Genomic DNA, 22,684 nt, shown 5'->3' with positions numbered 1-22,684 from the left:
CCTGACTTTGTGATTTACCCTCCTCGGCCTCCCAAAGTGCTGGGATTACAGGCTTGAGCCACCACACCTGGCCGATCTTCTAACTTTTTAAAGAGAAGCAAGACATCTGGATTTTTATGTGATAACTCCTGATTTTAAACTGGCACCCAATTATAATTTACAACACTATAAGGGTCAACATTGCCAGCAAAGCAAAACATGGGTGGGGGCAACTGCTGGTCACTGGTGTGCAGCCTCTGGTCTAAAATCATCTTTGTATTTCTTCTTGCTTTACGCATTGTCCCAACACAGTGCTGTTGTATAGTAAATATCCAGTAAGTGGGTGTAGAATGAATAAACCAATGCAGATAAACCTGTAGAGAGGCCGGGCACAGTTGCTCATGTCTGTAATCTCAGCACTTTGGGAGGCCCAGGCAGGCAGATCACTTGGGCCCAGGAGTTCGAGACCAGCCTGGGCAACAGTTGAAACCTCATCTCTACAAAAAATACAAAAAGTAGCCAGGTGTGGTGGCATGCACCTGTAGACACACCTACTCAGGAGGCTGAGGTGGGGGTATCACTTGAACTCGGGAGGTCAAGGCTACAGTGAGCTGGGAAGTCAAAGGTGCAGTGAGCTATAATTGCACCACTGCACTCCAGCCTGGGCGACAGAGTGAGACCCTGTCTCAAAAAAAAAAAACAAAAAAAAAAACCTGTAGAGAAATGACAGTGATCATAAAGATCACTAAATTATAGGGCTAGCCTGATCCCCAAAGGCTGTGTGGTCCAACCCCCTAAGTGCTTCCTGGAGGTGTCTGAGCACTTTCCCCACCTCCTTGGCAGCTGGTACTGAAGAAGACTCTCTGTTGTCCAGGACAGTTCCTTCCATGGCTGGTCAACACTCAGGATCTGCCAGGCCTTTGTGTTCTTCCTTATGTCAACACACAGATTCCTTTATCTTTACTCTTCTGCCGCCTGCATGCCCTTTGGATATGTAAAGTCAGGGGTCATTTTCACTACTGAGGGCAGATGTCCTCTACCACCCCCTAGTATCCAGGCATTATCACATCCCCTTGTCCCCTTGTTGGTTTTTTTGTTTCCTTTTTCTTTTTTTTTTTTTTTGAGACAGGGCCTTGCTCTGTCACCCAGACTGGAGTGCAATGGTGTGATCATGGCTCACTGCAGCCTCGACCTCCCGGGCTCAAGCAATCCTCCCACCTCAGCCTCCCAGGTAGCTGGAACTACAGACATGCATCGCCATGCTCGGCTGATTTTTAAAATTTGTTTTGTAAAGACAAGGTTTCCCAGTGTTGCTCAGGCTGGTCTTGAACTCCTGGGCTCAAGAGATGCACCCACCTTGGCCTCCCAAAGTCCTGAGATTACAGGTGTGAGCTACTGCACCTGGCCTGGTTTGTTCTTTTAGCAGCACCTGTCACTCTAGAGCTGAGAACTTCCTGTCTCATGTAGTGTGGATGCCCAGCTCCTAGAGTACGTGCTTACCACATGACCCACCAGGAGGGTCAGCTACCCCTTCCTCAGATCCTTCAGGAGCACTTTCTCTGGGCCAGGCACTGTGCAAAGCTCTTTGTTTACTGTCTCCAACTTAATCCTCCTAAGGAGGTCGTGGGTTAGGCATTCTTTGGTCCGGTTTACAGACAAGAAGAAAGTTACTTGGTCAAGGTGCACAGCTAGTAAGGCTGGTGGTGGGAATTCAGACCCTGGTCTGTCTGCCTGCTCCAGGTGCACCCTGAGTTTGCCCTTGGCAGTGCTGCCAAGTGACAACTTGGAGGCCTGGGGGCAGCCACCTCATGACTCACTGAGCATTGAGTAAAGCGAAGCAACCCTTTGTCTCCTATCACTAGCTTTTCTCCTTAACTTGTCACAACTCCAAGTTGGCAGTTTACCATTAAGGACAAGTCCTCCAAGTGGACTTCTAGAGGGGACTGGAGGGCAGTGCCTGGTTCTCATTCTGTGCCTCAGCTTCATCACCTGGGGAACGGGATACTTTATTAACTGACTTATGGGGCTGTTGTGTTTAGAACAGTGCCTGGAGCATAGTTAAGTGCTCAATAAGTATTAGCTATTATTTTATCAGACTATCATTTATCGGGAAAGCTTCCTCTAAGTTTTAGTGTTCTTTCTAAATTTCTTTTTTTTATTTAGAGATGGGGTTTTACCATGTTGCCCAGGCTGGTCTCAAACTTGTAGGCTCAAGCGATCTGCCTGTCTCAGCCTCCCACAGTGGTGGGATTACAGGCATGAACTACCACGCCGGGCCATTTTAATGAATTCTTGTTATAGAGTACCACTCACTGCCTTTGCCTTTGCCTCTAGATATGGGGGCACTTCTTGTTGGGGGTCCACAACCCCCTAAGCTTGGACACTGAGTGCATATTACAACTTAGTAAATACTTTTATGTCCAGTATTTCATTTGAGCTAGTTGAAGCCTCAGGCTGTGTGTGCACAAGACTCTCCCAGGGTCAGGTACTAATGGCTGCCATTTCTGGAGCAGCCCCATCAGAGGAGATGTGACTCTAGGGTACCCCCAAAGGCACTTGGCATGGGATTTGAAAGCAGGCCGCCTGACTGTGGGCTGCTGTCTCCTGTGCCCAGCTGTTCCTGCTGTCATGTGCTGAGCCCTCCCTTCCCCCTCCTCAGCTGAGAGCAGCACCAACACCACTCAGGATGAGCAGCGCAGGTGGCCAGGCTGTGACCAGCAGGACGAGATGCTCAACCTGGGCTTCACCATCGGTTCCTTTGTGCTCAGCGCCACCACCCTGCCACTGGGGATCCTCATGGACCGCTTTGGCCCCCGACCCGTGCGGCTGGTTGGCAGGTGAGGTGGCTGGGCTATGGGGAACGGGAGGACAGGGACCGTGCTGCAGGGGGAGGGGAGGGGGGGTGCTCACAGGCCAACCCCTCGCCCTTCCCTGTGTCTCCACAGTGCCTGCTTCACTGCGTCTTGCACCCTCATGGCCCTGGCCTCCCGGGACGTGGAAGGTGAGTTGTCTGTCCTCTTGTGGCCCCACAAGAAAAGAATAGGTGGGATGAAGGCGGATGTTTACCCCAGCTCCCGCCCTTGGCTTCCCACAGCTCCCCAAATGCCCTCATCTGCTGCTTTCCCCTTTCCAGCTCTGTCTCCGTTGATATTCCTGGCGCTGTCCCTGAATGGCTTTGGTGGCATCTGCCTAACGTTCACTTCACTCACGGTGAGTGTCACAGGCCTGGCCTGGCAGCAGAGTTCCCCCGAGTGGGGTGAGGGCAGAGTGAGTGGGGTGAGGGCAGTATGAGTGGGCTGGGGGAGGGGCCTGTGGACGCAGATCACTAGATCAAGTGAGTGTGTGAGAAACTGTGCAGGTGGCTGCAAAGGGCAGGTGTGAGGCTGTGTGTGTGTGGATGAGGCTGTGTGTCGGGGTGTATGTTAATGTGTGTGTTTGTGTGTACAGAGCCCATGAATGTCCATGGAGCTCTGTTCTAGGTCCTGGACTACAGCACAATCAGGACTGACCAAGTCATCCTCCCTGCTGGAGGTTACATTTTGGGGGTGAGGGGCACAGATAACCCAATAAACAAGTAAACTAATAAATTATGTCAGTTGTCATAGGTGCTGGGAAGAAAATAAAACTGGGTAACATGATCTTGAGGGGGAGGCAGCAGCTTGAGATAGCGTGTGCACGCTTGCCATGTCGTGGGAGAGTGGGTGTGTGACCCCGTTCCTGTGAAAGCCATGAGTTGGTAGGTGTGTTTGTGAGTGTTCTAGGTTGAACCATATGAAATTGTCGACACCTCGTCGTGCACATGGCTTGACCTATTACATGTGGTGAGTGGTGTATGTGTGTTGCTCAAAGTGTGTTTATTTATGTGAGTGTGTAAACGCGTTAAAGGCTTAGGAGTGTTAAAGGCTTAGGGAGGTTGGAGGGGAAGGTTCCTGGCCGGGCTGGCTCGGACTGTTTATCTCTGAGAAGGGCTGCCTGACTGGGTGGTTTTGGCTGAATTTCACCTCTCACCAGCAGCCGCCTTTAATTCCAACCGGGGACATTTCACAGCTCTAAAGGAAGGAAGCGGATCCCTTTCTCCCCGCCCCTCTGCGCAGCCCCTTCTCCCTGCTGTGCAACTTGGCCCAGGGCCCTAAATCCCTTCTCTCCGGCGCTTGACCTCAGACCCTCCCTGGCAGCCGGGTGGGGCTTGCCCAGCGGCTCCTGCCTGCTATATCCCCGCCTCCTGTAATCTCCAGCCAATGGCAGGGTCCGGCGCTGGCACCGCCCCTCAGCCTCTCCCCGCTCCCTCTGGCCGGCCCCGCCCCCTGGGCGGCTGCTCTTGGCCCAGACTTGGACCAGGACGTCCCGTGCTGAGTCTTGCGGGCCCAGCTGCTGTTGCCACGCGCGCTGCAAGGCCGCCAGCCCGGGGTTAGCCGGCCGGCCTCGCCCTACCCACGGTACTGGGCGCAGACAGCGTTTGTGGCCCCTTGGAGGGGAGAGGGCCCTGCCCCTCTCCAGGCCTGGTAGCCTTCCCTGGCGTCCTTGGCAGTGGTGCCTCACGGATGCAGGGTGCAGGAAAACCTATGCCTGAGTGGGTAGAGGTTTTTCCTGAGCCAGCCACTTCAGGGGAATGGGGAAGGATAATTTAGTTATATGTGTTTAAACACCATTTTTTTTTTTTTTTTTTGAGACGGAATCTCGCAGTGTCGCCCAGGCTGGAGTGCAGTGGCGCGATCTCAGCTCACTGCAACCTCTGCCTCCTAGGTTCAAGCAATTCTCCTGCCTCAGCCTCCCGAGTAGCTGGGACTACAGGTGCACGCCGCCACGCCCGGCTAATTTTTTCGTATTTTAGTGGAGACGGGGTTTCACCGTGTTGGTCAGGCTGGTCGCGAACTCCTGAGCTCAGGCAATCCACCCGCCTCGGCCTCCCAAAGTGCTGGGATTACAGGTGTGAGCCACCGTGCCCGGCCTAAACGCCTTTTTTACCAGAGCTATTGAGGCCTCCCTTCAGAGTCCCAGTTTCCCCCTCTGTGGAGTGTGTTTAGGCTTTGTACGGATCCTAAGGTCCTTCTCAGCTGTGGGATCTAGTGACTTGGGGAGGATGGTGGGGCCAGAGGAGGGTGTGTGCGAAGGGCATCCTGACTTTGCCTTCCCCTGCCCTGAGGGCTTGGCTGAGGCAGGTGAGTGGAACACATGATCAATTAAATTCTCTCCTGGTGTGGGTTCTGACCCTGCTCTGCGTCAGAGCCACCTCCTCTGGAGACTGTCTGCCCTGGCTCAGTTCCCTCCCTTATTTCCACCCTCACCTCCCAGGATGTGATTTGTCCTGATTAAGCAGAAACTGGGCTGGGACGTCAACCGAGAGGGTTAAGAGGCACCGCCTATTACCGGGACACAGCCATGGTCACAGCTTTGGGTTAGGGCTGGGACAGCGACAATGGGGAGAAAGCCATTAATGTGCTCTGTGAACTTGAGTACACTTTTCCTCCCTGGGTCTCAATTGTCTCATCTCAAATGGGTTGGACAAGATCACTGTTTCTTTCTTTTCTTTTCTTTTTTTGGGGGGGGTGGGGACATAGTCTCACTCTGTCACCCAGGCTAAAGTGCAGTGGTGCGATCTCGGCTCACTGCAACCTCCACCTCCCAGGTTCAAGCGATTCTCCTGCCTCAGCCTCTGGAGTAGGTGGGATTACAGGCGCATGCCACCATGCCTAGCTAATTTTTGTATTTTTGGTGGAGATGGGGTTTCACCATGTTGTCCAGGCTGGTCTTGAACTCCTGACCTCAAGCTTCCCACTAGCTTCGGCTTCCCAAAGTGCTGGGATTACAGGCATGAGCCACCGCGCCCAGCCAAGATCAGTGTTTCTTAAGCACCTATTCCATGTGTTTTTCAGAGGTGTTACGTAACAAACTTGGGAAACCTGGAATTAAACAAAATTAACAAAATGTCTCTCTGAGGGGTGTCTGGGAGCCTTTTTGAAGCTAAAGGGCACTGTGACTGTGTAGGCAGGGGGCAGAGTACAGTTTCCCACATTGATTTTTCTGTTTGTTTTACCTTGGGGCTTTTCTGCAGCGTCTCCTGGGGCTATTGTATGGAGCAGGGATGGGAATGCTGGGCAAGGGTCACGGTTCCCCACCTCATGGGTGCTGCTTTCCCTCCTCAGCTGCCCAACATGTTTGGGAACCTGCGCTCCACGTTAATGGCCCTCATGATTGGCTCTTACGCCTCTTCTGCCATTACGTTCCCAGGAATCAAGGTATGAGGCCACCTGGGTTTTCTTTTTGTCTTGACACAAGAACCGGGTGGGGCCGAGTGAGCAGCAGCTAGTGCTGACCCACGGGTCTGACTTCTCCGCTCTCCTTTCTCTGTCATCATCCCAATGCAGGCCTTCCCCCTCTCTCCTGGGCCACAGCAAGCTTTCTCAGCTGGTCTCCCTGCCTCTGATTCTTTTTCTCTGTACTCTGTCACTCACGTGACTTCCAGAAAGCTCTCAGATGGGGAACTGGCTCACACACTGCTGAAAAACCTTCAGTGGTTTAGCTTCACCTACAGAATCAAGTCCAGCCCCTTCACATGCGTTCAAGGTCCCTGACTCTCTGGCTTTATTCAGCCTTTGGGGCCACATTTTTCCACACCTTCCAGAGAGGATGGGTGGTTTGGTCCAAGGTCACAAAGTGAGTTTATGCCAGGCTGGATCCTGGACAGGTCAACCTGGTGTACCTGGAAGCCAGGAGACCAAAGTTTTAGCTCAGTGCAAGATGGGGGCCTCTATTTCCTCTGTCAAATATCAAAGGACCCTTTGACTGAGCCATGCCATGCTCCTCAACCTCCACGGTGGGCAGTACCAAACTGCATACCGTTTTGCACTTTACAAAGAGTACTAAAGAAGGTACTTTTGCTCAGTGTCTCCAAAGGAGTTTGAGAGAGCGCATGGGTGGGGGGGCCAGCAGTTGTTCTGGTGGGCAGGCATGGAGGGTGGGCAGTTCTCCCTTCTTTTCAACTGAAGTAGTGTTTGAAGAGCCAGATCTTACCTCCACACATTTGGGGGTGTGGCCCTTTGAAGCTCTGTCCTGCCCCTAGGGAGGAAAAGGCACCAAGGTCCAAGACTGCAGAGAAAAAGGTTTGAGCAGGAGCCTGAGGGGAGAGCAGACATTAATTATCCTGGTCAGATGGTATGGGGAGGACAAGAGGACAGATGGTGCACCAGCTTCTTCCATAAGAGGGGCTGACACATTTGCACAGAATCTCATTCAATTGAGAACTTACCTGCCCTGGGGTTGAGAGCCCTTGGGCAGAGCACTTGCACCTCCCTCTCCCCAACCCCCCCAGTTGTTGCACGTGGGAGGACCTGGGAAAGGTGAGAAAAGGCTGAGCATGAGCAGTCTGGGTTTGCCTTTTCCCCTGGGGAATGTGCCAGGAAGGGGCAGGATAAACACGATTAGGCCCGGTAAACCTAGAGCACTAAGTTTCCTTTGTACATACTATGAAACGGACATTTTTGTGTGAACATGAACATGAATGTTTGTGGAGTCATAGGCAAAAATGTATGTATTTTTTTAAGATAATGGAAATTTCAGAGATATTTTGAGCCAGTGGCCAGCAACTTCAGGCTTTGTGGAGACTATTTCATAGCTCTCTAGGGGGCCTCAAGTGAAAAAGAAAAAGGAATGATGGGTCTTCTGAGTCTGACTCTAAACTTCTGGTCTTGGTTTCCTCATCTGCAAATTGGGCACAAGGACAAGGGGAGAAGAGAACTTCTTTAAGCCCTCTGAGGCCTGGGATCTACCTTGGTGGGGTCTGGGGCCAGGCAGTCTCCCCCATGGGCCTGCCCCCTCCTCTCACAGCTGATCTACGATGCCGGTGTGGCCTTCGTGGTCATCATGTTCACCTGGTCTGGCCTGGCCTGCCTTATCTTTCTGAACTGCACCCTCAACTGGCCCATCGAAGCCTTTCCTGCCCCTGAGGAAGTCAATTACACGTGAGTGGCTGGAGTGGGCAGAGACTCTCCCTGGGGCAGAGAGGGCTGTGGTGATATGATAGACGGAATTAACTTTGGATTCAGAGAGACCTCGGCTTGGACCTCTGCTTGGCAAATCGCTTGAGCCCTCCAAGCTCTGCTTTCTCATCTGTACTACGAGCCTGTTCCTACCTACCCACAGGTCGCTTTTGTTTGTTTGTTTTTTTAGAGGCAGTGTCTTGCTCTGTCACTCAGGCTGGAGTGTAGTGTCTTGGTCCTGGCTCACTGCAACCTAAAACTGCTGGGCTCAAGCGAACCTCTCCCTCTGCCTCCCGAGGTTCTGGGGTTACAGGCACACACCACCATGCCCAGTTAATTTTTTTATTTTTTGTAGAGACAGGGCTTACTGTGTTACCTAGGCTGGTTTTGAACTCCTGGCCTTAAGGGATCCTCCCCCCTTGCCCTCCCAAAGTGCCCGATTACAGGCGTGAGCCACTGTGCCCAGCCTCCCATGGGTGTTTTTAAGTAATACAGTTGGCACATAACAGGTGGTCAAAACATGGTAAATATTTATTTATTTATTTATTTATTTTTGAGACAGAGTCTCATTCTGTCGCCCAGGCTGGAGTGCAGTGGCGTGATCTCAGTGAACTGCAACCTCTGCCTCCTGAGTTCAAGCGATTCTCCTGCTTCAGCCTCCTGAATAGCTGGGATTACAGGCACGCGCGACCACACCCAGCTAATTTTTGTATTTTTTAGTGGAGACGGGGTTTCACCATGTTGGCCAGGCTGGTCTTGAACTCCTGGCCTCAAGTGATCCGCCTGGCTCAGCCTCCCAAAGTGCTGGGATTGCAGGCGTGAGCCACCATGCTCAGCCCATGGTAACTATTTATGTGGGTGCAAAAGTAATTGTGGTTTTTGCCATTAAAAGTAATGGGCCAGGCGCAGTGGGTCATGCCTGTAATCCCAGCACTTTGGGAGGCTGAAGAGGGTGGATCGCCTGAGGTCAGGAGTTCTAGACCAGCCTGACCAACATGGAGAAACACCGTCTCTACTAAAAATACAAAATTAGCTGGGTGTGGTGGTGCATGCCTGTAATCCCAGCTAGTCAGGAGGCTGAGGCAGGAGAATCACTTGAACCCTAGAGGCTGAGGTTGCGGTGAGCCGAGATCGTGCCATTGCACTCCAGCCTGGGCAACAAGATCAAAAACTCCGTCTCAAAAAAAAAAAAAAGTAATGACAAATACTGTTTTCATCCTTTCTGGGTTTGGAGGAGGAGATCTGAGTAGGAGGCACCTCAGCAATGGCACTCGATGCCATGTGGTCCCAAAAAGAGGGACATAAAAGAATCAAGCACCCCATCTTTTGTGGAGCCACCTGAATGCCAACTTTTTCCAGCCCCCTGTCAGTTCAGCAGAGGCAAGAGGTGATACTCCACACCAAGCACATAAGGTGACATTACAGAACTGACAGTTATGCCAGGCACTGTACTTAGCCCCTATACCATCCTCAAACAGCTGTATGATGTAGATTGGGTATTAACCCCATTAATAACAAAAGTACAGGGAACAAAGTGACTTTCCAAAGGTCATGCCATTCAAAGGAGGGTGAATCTTAGGTTGGACGCAGGCTGTCTGACTCTGGAGTCTGAGGTGTTAATGCTGCCTCCTCCATGGGAACAGCCCAAGTGAAAAACAGCTGATCCACTCTTCATTTACTTGGCATCTGTGCTAAGCTGGTCCCTGAGCCAAGCTCTGAGCAACAGAAACAGAAGCTCTGCATTAGGAGCTTGTGAGCATGTCAGTGCCGGGTAAAGGAGTGCTGGAAACCGCTGGGATGGCCGCCGAGCACTAGGCCATTGAAGGTGGGCTCTGTGTGACTGGTTCCTCTACACTCTGGCCTGGCTGCCTGCAGGAAGAAGATCAAGTTGAGTGGGCTGGCCCTGGACCACAAGGTGACAGGTGACCTCTTCTACACCCATGTGACCACCATGGGCCAGAGGCTCAGCCAGAAGGCCCCCAGCCTGGAGGACGGTTCGGATGCCTTCATGTCACCCCAGGATGTTCGGGGCACCTCAGAAAACCTTCCTGAGAGTGAGTGTCTGGTCAAGGTGCCGGCCTTGGGGGATAGTGGTGGTGGGTCCTCATATTCAGTGAGCACTCATGGTTGAGTATTTATTCGCACCCCTCTTCAGTCCTTACAACACCCCATGATGTAGGTGGGGCATGCTCCTCATTTACAGATGGGCACATCAAAGCTCAGCTAACGCTGGGAAGTTCAGATTCAGGGTTACCCTGCTGGATTCCTGGGATTGGGGAGGGAGGAGCTTCCAAAATGGGGACAAGGTCTCTGGGCCTGTCAGGTAGCTGGTTTCCTCAGGGCCCCTTGCAACCTCTGAGCTTATTGCATCAGGTGCAGCCAGGCCCGTGAGCCTCCTGGCAGGGGTCCTCCACACCTGGCTGTCTTTTGCCCCCTGCTGGTCACAGGAGGAGCTGCAGCACCTTCCTGGGCTGCTTCTCAGGAGGGTACATGAAGATCCCAGGACCGCCAGCTCCATGATAAGTGGAAGGAGCTGGAGTTGGAGTTGGAGTCAGGAGCGGGAGTTGAGGAGTTTGAGTCCTGCTCTCCAGTTATAGGCTATGTGACTTGGGTAGATCACCTAACCTTGCTCTTGATTTCCTTACCTCTTAAACTAGCACTAAAAGCACCCCACAAACTATAAAGTTAGTTGTGATGATTGAATGACACCATGGGTGTGGAAGCTCGTTGTAAAGTGCAAAACGGTGTGCAGTTTGAGGGTGGTTACCCCCAGTGCCGATTCTCAGAGGGCAACATGGCTAAGGGCATGAGCTGGAGTTAGGCTGACCTGTTGCTTCCAGCCCTGTGAGCTTGAGCAAGTCATTTAACTTCCTGAGCTGCAGTTTCCTCATCAGTAAAATGTGATAAGGATAGGGTTGTTGTAAGATTTTATTAAATGGGGTAATAAATGTCAAGTATGTAGCCCATAGTGAGTGCTTCAGAGTTTTTTTCTTTTTTTTCTTTCCCCCCTGCCCCGAGATGGAGCCTCACTCTGTTGCCCAGGCTGGAGCGCAGTGGCATGATCTTGGCTCACTGCAACCTCCGCCTCCCGGGTTCAAGCAATTCTCCTGCCTCAGCCTCCCAAATAGCTGGGACTACAGGCGTGCACCACCATGCTCGGCTAATTTTTGTATCTTTAGTAGAGACGGGGTTTCACCATGTTGGCCAGGCTGGTCTCGAACTCCTGACCTCATGATGATCCTGCCTCAGCCTCCGAAAGTTTTGGGATTACAAGTGTGAGCCACCGTGCCCTGCCAGGTTTTTTTTTTTTTTTTTGTAAAATAGAGACAGTGTATTGCTGTTGCCTGGGCTGGAGTGCAGTAGTGCAATCATAGTTCACTGCAGCCTTGACCTCCTGGGCTCAAGTGATCCTCCTGCCTCAGCCTCCTGAGTAGCTGGGAATACAGGTGTGCACAACCATGCCTGGCTTATTTTATATATATATATATATAAAATTATATATATATTATATTATATATTATTTTTATATATAAATTATATATATATTTATATTATATTTTATATATATATATTTTTTAGAGATAGGGTCTTGCTATGTTGACCACCAGGCTGGTCTTGAACTCCTGGGCTCAAGCAATCCTCCTGCCTCAGCCTCCTGAGTAGCTGGGAATACAGGTGTGCACCACCATGCCTGGCTTATTTTATATATATATATATATATTTTATATATGTATATTTATATATAAATATATATATAATTTCTGTATATAAATAAATAAATATATATATTTTTAGAGATAGGGTCTTGCTATGTTGACCACCAGGTCTTGAACTCCTGGGCTCAAGTGATCCTCCTACCTTTCAAAGTGTTGGGATTACAGGCGTGAGCCATGGCACCTAACTGAGTTATTTTTACCACACGAAGCATAGGACATACATCCAAAAATGTTCTGAGCTGAGCAAGAGCCTGGAGGCAAGTGAATCTGAACTTTCCCGTCTTTGAAGAAACCAGTCTCTCTCCAAAGTCACATAGTTAGTGTCACTCCCCCCAAGAACTGCATGAGCTGGAACAATCAGAGGGCAGTGGAAGGTCTGGGGCTCAGGGGCGCCCCCTGCTGTCTCCCCAGGGTCTGTCCCCTTACGCAAGAGCCTCTGCTCCCCCACTTTCCTGTGGAGCCTCCTCACCATGGGCATGACCCAGCTGCGGATCATCTTCTACATGGCTGCCGTGAACAAGATGCTGGAGTACCTTGTGACTGGTGGCCAGGAGCATGGTGAGGCACCGCTGAGGCCCCTGGGGGTTGGGGGCACAGGAGGGTCACCCTGGCTGAGCTCCCCTCACCATACCTTTCCCTACCCACAGAGACGAATGAACAGCAACAAAAGGTGGCAGAGACAGGTAGGGCAATGAAAGCAGGGCCCTGGCTCACGCCCACCCCACTGCAACCCGCTTCTCAGGGGGCGGGACTCCTCTAGGCCTGGGCCCACCCAGGTAACCCTTTTGTGGGATGTAAGAGTCTGGGTTCAGAGGAAGGCTATTTTGCTGCTCTCTGGCCTCTGCTGGAAGGGGTGATAGTGTCCACTGAGCGCCAGTTCCTGACCCCACTGCCCTTCCCATCCTGCCCAGTTGGGTTCTACTCCTCCGTCTTCGGGGCCATGCAGCTGTTGTGCCTTCTCACCTGCCCCCTCATTGGCTACATCATGGACTGGCGGATCAAGGACTGCGTGGACGCCCCAACTCAGGGCACTGTCCTCGGAGATGCCAGGTGACCTGCCTGTACAGGGATGGTGACAGCAAGTGGTCAGGCAGTGCTTTTCATTTTCTCTGCGCGTTTACATCCAGCAGCTTGTTGCTTTCTCCCAAGAACCCTAGGAGATCAGGGGTACCTCCCCATTTTACAGATGAGGAAACTGAGGCTAGGAAGGGACCTGGCTTGCTTAATAATAAGAATAGCTAATGCAGAGTGCTGACTGTGCACTTGGCACCTTGCCTTGTTTAGTCCTACAACACCTCTTTGAGGTAGATGCGTTAATATCTTCATTTTGCAGTTGAGGAAACCGAGGTACAGGGTTGCACAGTTAAGTCATTCACCCAAGATCACACAGCTTTCAGTGGCAGCCTCCAGAACCTGTGTTATAAGGGTACACGCTAAAGTCTTGTTAGGGCTAGAATAGGTAGAGTTGGTATATTAGATATTTATTGCTGTATAACAAATCACCCCAAGGCTTGGCATTTTAAAACAACAAACACTTCTCATCTCATACAGTTTCTGACAGTCAGAAATCAGGGAGAGACTCAGCCGGCTGATTCTGAGTCACAGTCTCTCATGAAGACATAGTCAGGCTGTCAGCCAGGGCTGCAGTCATCTGAAGGGCTGACTGGGGTTGGAGAATCTATGTCAGTTCAGTTACCCCCATGGCCTCTCCATAGGGCTGCTCAGGACACAGCACCTGCTTTCCCCTTGAGCAAGAGGGCTAAGCGACAGAGACCCCATATCTTCTCTCACATAATCTCAGACGTAGCATACCATCACTTCTGTTACGTTCTATTATAGGCACAGAGCAACCCTGATATACTGTGGAAGGAGACTGGACAAAGCAGGGGAATACCAGGAGGCAGGATCCTTGAGGGCTGTCTTGTTGGCTGGAGACCACCATTGAGGGTTTTTTGTTTTTTTTTTTTTTTTTTTATTGAGACAGTCTTGCTCTGTCGCCCAGGCTGGAGTGCAGTGGCACGATCTCAGCTCACTGCAACCTCTGCCTCCCAGGTTCAAGCGATTCTCCTGCCTCAGCCTCCCGAGTAGCTGGGATTCACCATGGAGTCTTGAACCCAGATTCTGTGACTGCTTTTGCTCTTTTTGTGTTCATCCAAACAGTCCCTGTTTATCCTAAGAGGATGGGAGAAAGAGACTGGGAGAGAAGGAAATCCAGTGGCTTCCCTCCCTGCTAGCAGAGCCTGGCCCTGGCACTGAGCCTTCCTCCTCTACCCTCTGCTCCTAATGGTGAGGGTCCCCTAGCAGGGCCCTTCTGTCCAGGACACATGGGCCGCCTGTCCTCACCCCAGCCTACTGACCTCTCTCCTGGGCTGGCCTCAGAGCCCTTGATTGTGCCAGAGAGAGGAAGCGCTGGACAGTCAGGCCAAGCTGCTGTCCCCAGGAGGGCATCTGCTTTTGTCTAGGGCAGGGACACCTTCCTGAGGACTTCTGATGAGAGACGGTGTGAGAGCTTCCCACTTCCCACCTTCCTTCCCATCCTTGGTTCTCAAACCTTCAAGTGTGCATGAGAATCACTTAGTGGGGGATATTTGTCCAAATGCAGATTTGCAGATATCCCCGCTGAGATTCCGAGGGCCAAGATGAGGCCTGTGAATCTGCATGTTAAGAAAGCACCCCCTTTGATGCGTGTGTCATTGGGTAGGGGAGCAACACTTTGAGAAACATGGAGCTAGAGAACGTGGGTTTCTATGGGTTTCCCATAGAAACATGGATTTCTGTGTTTTCTGCTGCCCTGACATCGAAGGCACATCTGAAGGGGGAGGGGCCAGGCCAAGAACCAGGGAGTCCTGGGAACGTAGAGGCAGCAGCCAGTGACTTCCCGTACTCCTCAGGGACGGGGTTGCTACCAAATCCATCAGACCACGCTACTGCAAGATCCAAAAGCTCACCAATGCCATCAATGCCTTCACCCTGACCAACCTGCTGCTTGTGGGTTTTGGCATCACCTGTCTCATCAACAACTTACACCTCCAGGTACCCACCTCCATCCTTCCCCTCTCCCTGCCTCCCGAGGCTCCTCCAAAGGGATGGTCCATCCAGCACCTGCCTTCCAGGAAGCGCAGTTCTGGTCTTCTGATCTGGATCTATTTTCCGGGTTCTCCAGGAAGTGTTTCTAGTAGATTGGGTTGGCGAGGGGGTGGGAATTGAGGCCCAGTTCGCCTCTTCACCCTACCCCTCCTTCCTCCAGCCTCCACACACTCTCCTAACCTCTTCACTCTCTCTTTTTGGTTTTAGTTTGTGACCTTTGTCCTGCACACCATTGTTCGAGGTTTCTTCCACTCAGCCTGTGGGAGTCTCTATGCTGCAGTGTGAGTCTGTTGGGCTGAAATGCCTTCCTGAGCTTTGCAACCGTGATCAGAGAACCCCAGGGAAGGGTTGGGAGGGCCCCAGGCATCCCCTAATGCACCTCTCTCTGAGCCCCTCTGATGGCAGGGAGCTCACTTCCTTAAAGGCAGCCTATCCTGCTGTAATTGACTCCCCCTGTTGGAGTCTTCCCTTAGAGGAAGCTGAAATACCTGGCTTGATGACACTTTGGTTCTATGTCTGCTGTTTGAAACGCCCCCTAGAATGGCCTCCCCTCCATGCCCACCCTGAAGAAATTTCCCAAGGGCAGCCATTTGCCTTATAATTTTCCTCTTCATGTTGGACAGTCCCCACTTGCATCTCTCTCCTGGTTTCCCCTGCTGGGCGCTGCTGAGGGATTCTCCCCTGTGTATGTGATGGAGTAACAGGACATTACAATAATGATGACAAAATGACAACCATTATCAAGTGCTCCATTGGTGCAGGCAGCAGGCAGGATCCTTGACCATCACTCCCTGAGTTCAGCCTCACTGCAGCGGTCTCGGCAGAGGGCAGCTCTGTTTCCTTCATCTGCTCAAGCCAGAACCCTGGAGTTTCCTTGATGTTTCTCTCCCTCACCCTCCCTGTTCACTCCGTCCTCAGTACAGCCAGCAGCAGCTTCTACACACCCCAAATCTGACCCTTCTTGTCACTTCCACTGCTGCCTCTCCAGTCCTAGCCACCAACATCTCTAGCCTGGATTATTGTGGCAGCCTTTAGTCTCCCACATCTGCCCTGGCCCCGCCGTCTCAGTCTATTTTTAACACAGGGGCTGCAGTCACCTGTCAGGACATAAGTCTCTTCACATCACTCTGTGGTGTCCTGTCTCATCTGTCTCAGAGTAAAAGCCAAAGGCTTTACTATGGCCTAAAAAGCCCTGCAAGCTCTGGCCCCAGCACTTCACTCCCCTCTAGCTCCCCCTCCTCCATTGTTCACTCTGCCACAGCCACAGTGCTTCCTAGTGCTCCGGAAGTCTCAAGTGTGTTCCCTGCTTGGCATCTTTGCATGTACTAGTCCCTGTTTCTAGAACATTCTTCTCCAGATATCTGCAAGGCGCCCAATCTTACCTTCTCTCCTTCTTCAGGTCTTTCCCTGACTGTCCTCTTCTCAGTGAGGCCTCCCTTGGCTGTCCCATGTACAATTGCAACCTCCCTACTGCCCGCTTCTCTGCTTGGTTTTTCTCCTTAGCGTTTATCACTAACACTCTGCCTATCTCTTGCTTATTGTCTGACTGCCACCTGCTCCATGGGAATGCCACCTCCTCGACGGCAGGAATCTGTTGACTTGCTTGATCGTGGTATCTCCAGCACCTAGAGCAGTGCCTGGCACATAGTAGGTTCTCAGCTAAATGTTTGTTGACAGAATACAGTGGACAGTCCTGAGAGGTCAATGCCATCCCTGTTATTAGTGGAGGAAGTGGGGCTCAGGGAGGTTGAGCCACTTGCCAATATCACACATACAGGAGGTGTGAGAACCCAGCTCAGTGGCCCTGAAGTTGGAGCATTTGCCCTCAAGGATGGGGACCAAAGAGCCCATGCAAAGAGCCCGAACGCTTAAGCACCACCCTGCCTGGCCAGCGGGGACCATGGTGGGGAGGGGATAGGAGAGGTGCTGGCCTGGGCTGGAGAGGGCCACACACCCCTGATACTCCCCGTCTCATGGACAGGTTCCCATCCAACCACTTTGGGACGCTGACAGGCCTGCAGTCCCTCATCAGTGCTGTGTTCGCCTTGCTTCAGCAGCCACTTTTCATGGCGATGGTGGGACCCCTGAAAGGAGAGCCCTTCTGGGTGAGAGCGAGGGTTGGTGTGGGGGGAGCAGGAGCCACTCTCCTGGGGGCAGGGGTAGGGCCTTGTATGTGGTGCCATCCCTCACTCATCTCAGCCAGAGGCACCTCAGAGGTCTCTAATCTGCAGGTTTCCAAGTTGTCTGCCTTTTAGAACCCCTCACGGAGTGTTAAAAATACAGATTCCCCAGTCCCCTGAATCAGGATATCTCAGCCTGACCGTAGGAGTCTGTTTTTGTTTTTAATTTATTGTTTTATTTTATTTATTTATTTATTTTTATTTTTATTTTTTGAGACGGAGTCTCACTCTGTTGCCCAGGCTGGAGTGCAGTGGTGCGATCTCGGCTCACTGCAAGCTCCGCCTCCCGGGTTCACGCCATTCTCCTGCCTCAGCCTCTCAAGTAGCTGGGACCACAGGCGCCCACCACCACGCCCAGCTAATTTTTTTTTTTTTTTTTTGGATTTTTAGTAGAGACGGGGTTTCACCGTGCTAGCCAGGATGGCCTCGATCTCCCGACCTCGTGATCTGCCCTCCTCGGCCTCCCAAAGTGCTGGGATTACATGCGTTAGCCGGCCCTATTGTTTTTTTTTTTTTTGTAGAGAAGGTGTCTTGTTCTGTTGCCCAGTCTGGAGTGCAGTGGTAAAATCACAGCTCACTGCAGCCTCTGATTCCTGGGCTCAAGTGATCCTCCGGCCCCAGCCTTCTGAGTAGCTGGAACCACAGGTGATGGCTACCATACCTGGCTAATTTTTTTAAAAAAAATTTTGTACAGATAAACAGGGTCTTGCCATGTTGCACAGGCTAGTCTTAAACTCCTGGCCTCAAATGATCTTCTCACCTTGGCCTCCCAGAGTGCTGGGGTTACAGGCGTGAGTCACAGTGCCTGACCTCCTAGGAGTCTGTTTTTAGTAAACTCCAGGTGCTTTGTGAAGTGGCCAGTCCTGACTCTTGGGCCTGTGTTCAGGCACCATTGGTCCAATCCAGTTCTACCTAGTGTGGGATCCTGTCTCCAGCACCCCTGAAAGGGGACCCTTCCCTCTTAGCTTAGATACCCTCAGTGGTAGGGCACCCACTCCTGCACGAGGCAGCCCTGCTGCTGTTAGAAAGTCTTTTCCTTACATTGAACTCATCTGCCTCCCTGACGCTGATCTTTCATCTGCCCTGTGGGGCCACCCACACGTAAACCCTCCTCCCAAAGAATTGTGATGAAATAACTGCTTCTATTTACCAAGCACTTGCTATGTGCTAAGCATGATGCATACTTTTTTTTAACTTACATCTTCGCCACAACAGCCCTGAGAAGGAGGCACTCAGTAAGAATTGCCATTATTTGCCCAAAGTCACACAGTGAGTAATGCAGAGTGGGATGTGAACCGAGTCAGAGCCCGCGTGTCCTGGGCCTTCCAAGCCTTCTGTCCACCAGGCTGTGCATCCCAGTTCCTTGAACTGTGTCTGAGAGCCTCCTCTCGCCACCCTGAACGGGATCCCATTGGTTAACATCTCCAAAGGTCAGAGGGGTGAGCCCAGAAGGCCCCATTTCGGGAGCAGCCTGACCAGCCCAGACTCCTACAGTGCTGTGCCTTCCTCATACCTACCTAGAGAGTGCCATATGGTGTGGGCACCCACCAGGCCCTGCCACTTGTTATACCCGAGAAGTCTCATCTCAGCCACTTTGCAGAATTGCTGAACATTAAGTGAGATACTGGTGGAACAATGACTACACATAATAAGTACTAGCTGTATTTATTCTGGCTCAGGACCTGGAGAAAAATGGCCGCCTTCTCCTCCCTGTGGGAGGCTAAGGGCAGATGACTACCTACTTGACTCTGTTTCTCTCTCCTTGCCCTAAAGGTGAATCTGGGCCTCCTGCTATTCTCACTCCTGGGATTCCTGTTGCCTTCCTACCTCTTCTATTACCGTGCCCGGCTCCAGAAGGAGTACACCGCCAATGGGATGGGCCCACTGAAGGTGCTTAGCGGCTCTGAGGTGACCGCATAGACTTCTGAGACCAAGGGACCTGGATGACAGGCAATCAAGGCCTGAGCAACCAAAAGGAGTGCCCCATATGGCTTTTCTACCTGTAACATGCACATAGAGCCATGGCCGTAGATTTATAAATACCAAGAGAAGTTCTATTTTTGTAAAGACTGCAAAAAGGAGAAAAAAAAACCTTCAAAAACGCCCCCTAAAGCAACGCTCCATTGACTGAAGACAGTCCCTATCCTAGAGGGGTTGAGCCTTCTTCCTCCTTGGGTTGGAGGAGACCAGGGTGTGGAGCTGCCTCTTATCTCCTTCTAGGGGTCTGCCTCCTGGTACCTCTTGGGGGGATCGGCAAACAGGCTACCCTTAAGGTCCCATGTGCCATGAGTGTGCACACATGCATGTGTCTCTGTATGTGTGAATGTGAGAGAGACACAGCCCTCCTTTCAGAAGGAAAGGGGCCTGAGGTGCCAGCTGTGTCCTGGGTTAGGGGTTGGGGGTCGGCCCCTTCCAGGGCCAGGAGGGCAGGTTCCCTCTCTGGTGCTGCTGCTTGCAAGTCTTAGAGGAAATAAAAAGGGAAGTGAGAGACTGGCTGGTGTGCGCCTGTCTTTGGCGGTTGGTGGGGGGTGTCTTCCCACACCCCCATCCTTCTTCACCCAGGCTCAGCTGGGCATTAACTAGGACGCTTGGCATGCCAGCCCGTTCGCCTCTGGCTGTCTGGCTCACCTCCCTGTTCCCAACCATGCCCTGCCCTTAGTGCTTGGAGGGAGTCCAGCTCCTGCCCCCTACTTCCCAGGATTTGGGGTACATCCAGGAAGCTGGCTTTTCTCCATACAGAGGATTAGGACAGAATGCTTTAGAAAGAATGCTAAGGTATGACTCAAACTTCCCACCATAGCATCCCTAGGGCCTGCCGAAAGTAACACTTTTTTGGAGTCTCCTATTTTATCTTAAAACCTTATGCAAATTTTGAGCTTCCTTGTTATACTATATTTACATTTACCTTTAACATTAAAGTGAGGCTTTAAAGTAAATAAATAAATAACGTGAAGCTTTAAAATTATCTATATCAAGAGAAGACACCATCAGTGAGGACAAGAGATCCTGCAGAAAGACATACCTTATTTATCCAGCCCTGCACCTGCTTGTGCCTCTGGGACATAAGCCCTGGAGGTTAGAGCAAGTCCCCAAATGAAGGGAAAACTAACATTGGTTTAGGATCTGTCTGTTCTACACAGCTATCTCATTTTATCCAAACTATAGCCTAAGAGGTTGGTGTTGTCATTCTTTCTTGTCGCTGTAGGAAACAAGCCCAGAGAGGTTAAGGCACACACCCAAGGGCACACAGTGTTAGGTGGTGGAGCTCAATTTGGAACCTCGGCAGTCCGTGGAAAGGATAGCTCTGCAGAAAGGAGGTCCCAAGCTTCTTTCCGGTTCTCAGCTGCTCCTGGGGCCAAGAGTGACCTCAGAGGCCTTGGCCATCCCCCCCACCTCCAAAGGTTGGCTCTGTAAGACAGCATTCCAGCTAAGCCATTTTCCCTCCCTTTGTCTTTGTTTCTCTTGAGAAGTTAATAAGAGAGACTGACCCCTCCGTTTTCAGATAGGAAAACCTGTCCTCAGGGGTCTGGAGACTTGGCAAAGTCACATCGCAGATCCCTGCTGCTCTGAGCCCAGACTCCCGACTTCCAACACTGACTTTTTTTGTTTTTGCAAAGTACAAAATCAGAATTGGCTAGCACCCACCAGCGGGTTCGGCTGGCTTTCAGTAGGCTTGCCGGGGTCTCTGCACTCTGTGTCCGGGATCCTCAGTTTGCGAATAGTCTGGGGAGGCTGAGCGCGAGCCAGGAGCGGACCCGGGGGTGGGGGGAAGCGCCACGTGCGCGCCAGGTCCTTGGTGTGCCCGGCAGGCGGCGCTGCGTGGCTGCGGCTGGCTCCGAGGGTGCGGGGGGCGGCGACCCGGGAGGGAAAACCCCTGCCTCTTCCCGGGTCTTGGGCTGCAGAGCCCCTACCCGGGGCTTGCTCTGCCCGTCCTTTAAACTCGCCCTACACCCTCCCCGACTCCCGTCCTTGCAAGCGTTATCTGCAGCCTCACCGGCCCTCGCAACGGTGGTGGTGGTTGGTGGGGGGTTTCGAAACTTGCCTCTGGCCAGCCGGACCCCGGTGGGAGATGGAGGCAGAAATTCCGGCCTCCTAGGAGAAGGGCGTCTGCTCACTCCCCCACTCCCCGGGGCTTGGGGAGGGGGCTGGGCAGGGGCGGAAGCGAGCTGGAGCCGTGTTTGTCGCGGCGCTGCGGAGTGGAACAGATGGCTGGGGAGGGGAGAGGGTGCGTGGCGGGGAGGAGGAGGGGTGCGGGGGCCGGAGGATAGGGAACGAGGAATTTCGAAGCCTGGAGTCTCCCAGGAGAAGCCCCCCTCCCCGTCTTTTCCCAGAAAGGGGGGCATATATGCGCCTGCCTTTTTCCCGGAGAGCCCTGGCCTCTGCCCTGTGGCAGACCCTGCCGCGCAATCCTCTGCCCCAGGGCGCGCCCCTCACCCCCAAACCCCCACCGCGGGACGGGGTGGCGGGGTCAGGACCGCCAGGAGCGGCCCGGGTCGCGAGGGTTAATGGGGCCGCCCTCCCAGGGGCGAGGAGGCGGCGGGAAACGGGCTCGGTGTGGGGAACGAGTTCTGGGATCGCAAATAGCAAAGGAAAAACATGTTAATTGGAGCTTTATGCAGATGAGCTAGGACTGGGGACTGTGGGGTAGAAGGAGGGACAAGGTCGGACCTCGAGGAGCGTTGGTGGGCTCTGGCCGGGGGAATGATGGACGCCTATCCAGGTATCTGCGTGTTGAGCCTCCCGGGAAGGCCGCTGGTGCCCGGGGATGAGAGGCTTCCTCTCTGACCCCCGCCCCAGAAACAAGGTGGGGGGCTCTCCAGGGTCTCCACGTCCTCGGTCTCAGATTGCCACGAAGAGAGGGCGGGGTGCACCCTGCAAGTGTCTGCTTCGGTTTCTGGCTGCTGACCTGTCTCACCTTGGCTGTGGCCCCCTCCTCCCCAGTCTGGCTTGGTCTCCACTCACTTTGCCTCCTCTATCTGTTATTCCCCACACCTGGCATCACCCTTTCCACTCGGTATTGTCTGAAACCTTCCCCAAGTGTGACCCCTTCCCCCTTTGCATTTTCCTTTCTGCCCCCCACAGAACCACTCCACCTTTGAGGCGTGTCTCAAACTTTGGAGTGCTTCATAACCCACCTCCACTTGCTAAAATGCAGATTCCAGGGCCCCCTTAGCTGTCTGATTCAGCAGATCTGAGGGGCTCAGGAATCAGCTTCCTACTTAAATCAGATGCAAAAGGCCCTTATTTTATAGAAACACTGGGCAAGGGATTGGTGGGCTGGAAAGATTGGGTAAGTCTCCTTTGACAGCCCCCACCCCTTCCTCAGTGCTCACCTCTCCACACAGGAGAATTGAAACTTTCACCAAGTGCAGTCCTCTCTGCTTCTGTATGATGATACCAGGCGTGGAGAAGATGGAGGGAGGGAAGGAAGGAAGGAAGGAAGGAAGGAAGGAGTCTGTGCCTGGCTCTTCTCTCTCTGAGCAGGGTCTTCCCTTCCTCTCTCCACTGCCCACTTCCCTCCCCTCTGCTAGGGCTTTACCATCTATCCTCCTCTCTCACTCCACCAGCCTTGCACACTTTCTTATTTCTCTGCCACCTCCTCACCTGAAGTTTCTACAAAGGCCAAAGGATCTTGAGGTGGGGAGTTTGGGCCTGAAGAGAAAGGGGAGAACCAACCAAAGCTCCTACCTTCGAAGCAATAGCCAGAGACATCTTTGGGGTTGGAAGAAAAGCTGGAAGAGGGAGG

General features: G+C 52.4%; 1 protein-coding gene across 7 annotated transcripts in view; it reads left to right on the top strand.

The window, feature by feature from the left end:
- Positions 1-19,428, top strand: part of SLC43A1 (solute carrier family 43 member 1) — a 31,231-nt gene extending 11,803 nt beyond the window's left edge. For 3 of the 7 annotated variants that reach the window (XM_016920904.4, XM_016920902.4, XM_016920903.4), the window contains 13 exons: positions 2,639-2,816; positions 2,925-2,980; positions 3,113-3,189; positions 6,123-6,215; positions 7,804-7,937; positions 9,831-10,009; positions 12,083-12,229; positions 12,319-12,354; positions 12,583-12,721; positions 14,563-14,704; positions 14,966-15,039; positions 16,740-16,863; positions 18,712-19,428. In XM_016920904.4, coding sequence (XP_016776393.2) covers positions 2,639-2,816; positions 2,925-2,980; positions 3,113-3,189; positions 6,123-6,215; positions 7,804-7,937; positions 9,831-10,009; positions 12,083-12,229; positions 12,319-12,354; positions 12,583-12,721; positions 14,563-14,704; positions 14,966-15,039; positions 16,740-16,863; positions 18,712-18,858 — 1,526 coding nt within the window. In that variant the 3' untranslated portion in view covers positions 18,859-19,428. Of the gene's footprint in view, positions 1-2,593; positions 2,817-2,924; positions 2,981-3,112; positions 3,190-6,122; positions 6,216-7,803; positions 7,938-9,830; positions 10,010-12,082; positions 12,230-12,318; positions 12,355-12,582; positions 12,722-14,562; positions 14,705-14,965; positions 15,040-16,739; positions 16,864-18,711 lie in introns of all 7 variants that reach the window. The other 4 variants (XM_016920907.4, XM_063784023.1, XM_063784024.1 and 1 more) reach the window with 2 other exon arrangements.
- The last annotated feature ends 3,256 nt before the right edge of the window (positions 19,429-22,684 follow it).

The sequence above is a fragment of the Pan troglodytes genome, chromosome 9 (genome assembly GCF_028858775.2).
Source record: "Pan troglodytes isolate AG18354 chromosome 9, NHGRI_mPanTro3-v2.0_pri, whole genome shotgun sequence".
Classification (NCBI taxonomy): domain Eukaryota; kingdom Metazoa; phylum Chordata; class Mammalia; order Primates; family Hominidae; genus Pan; species Pan troglodytes.
This window is presented reverse-complemented; position numbering and strand designations above follow the sequence as displayed.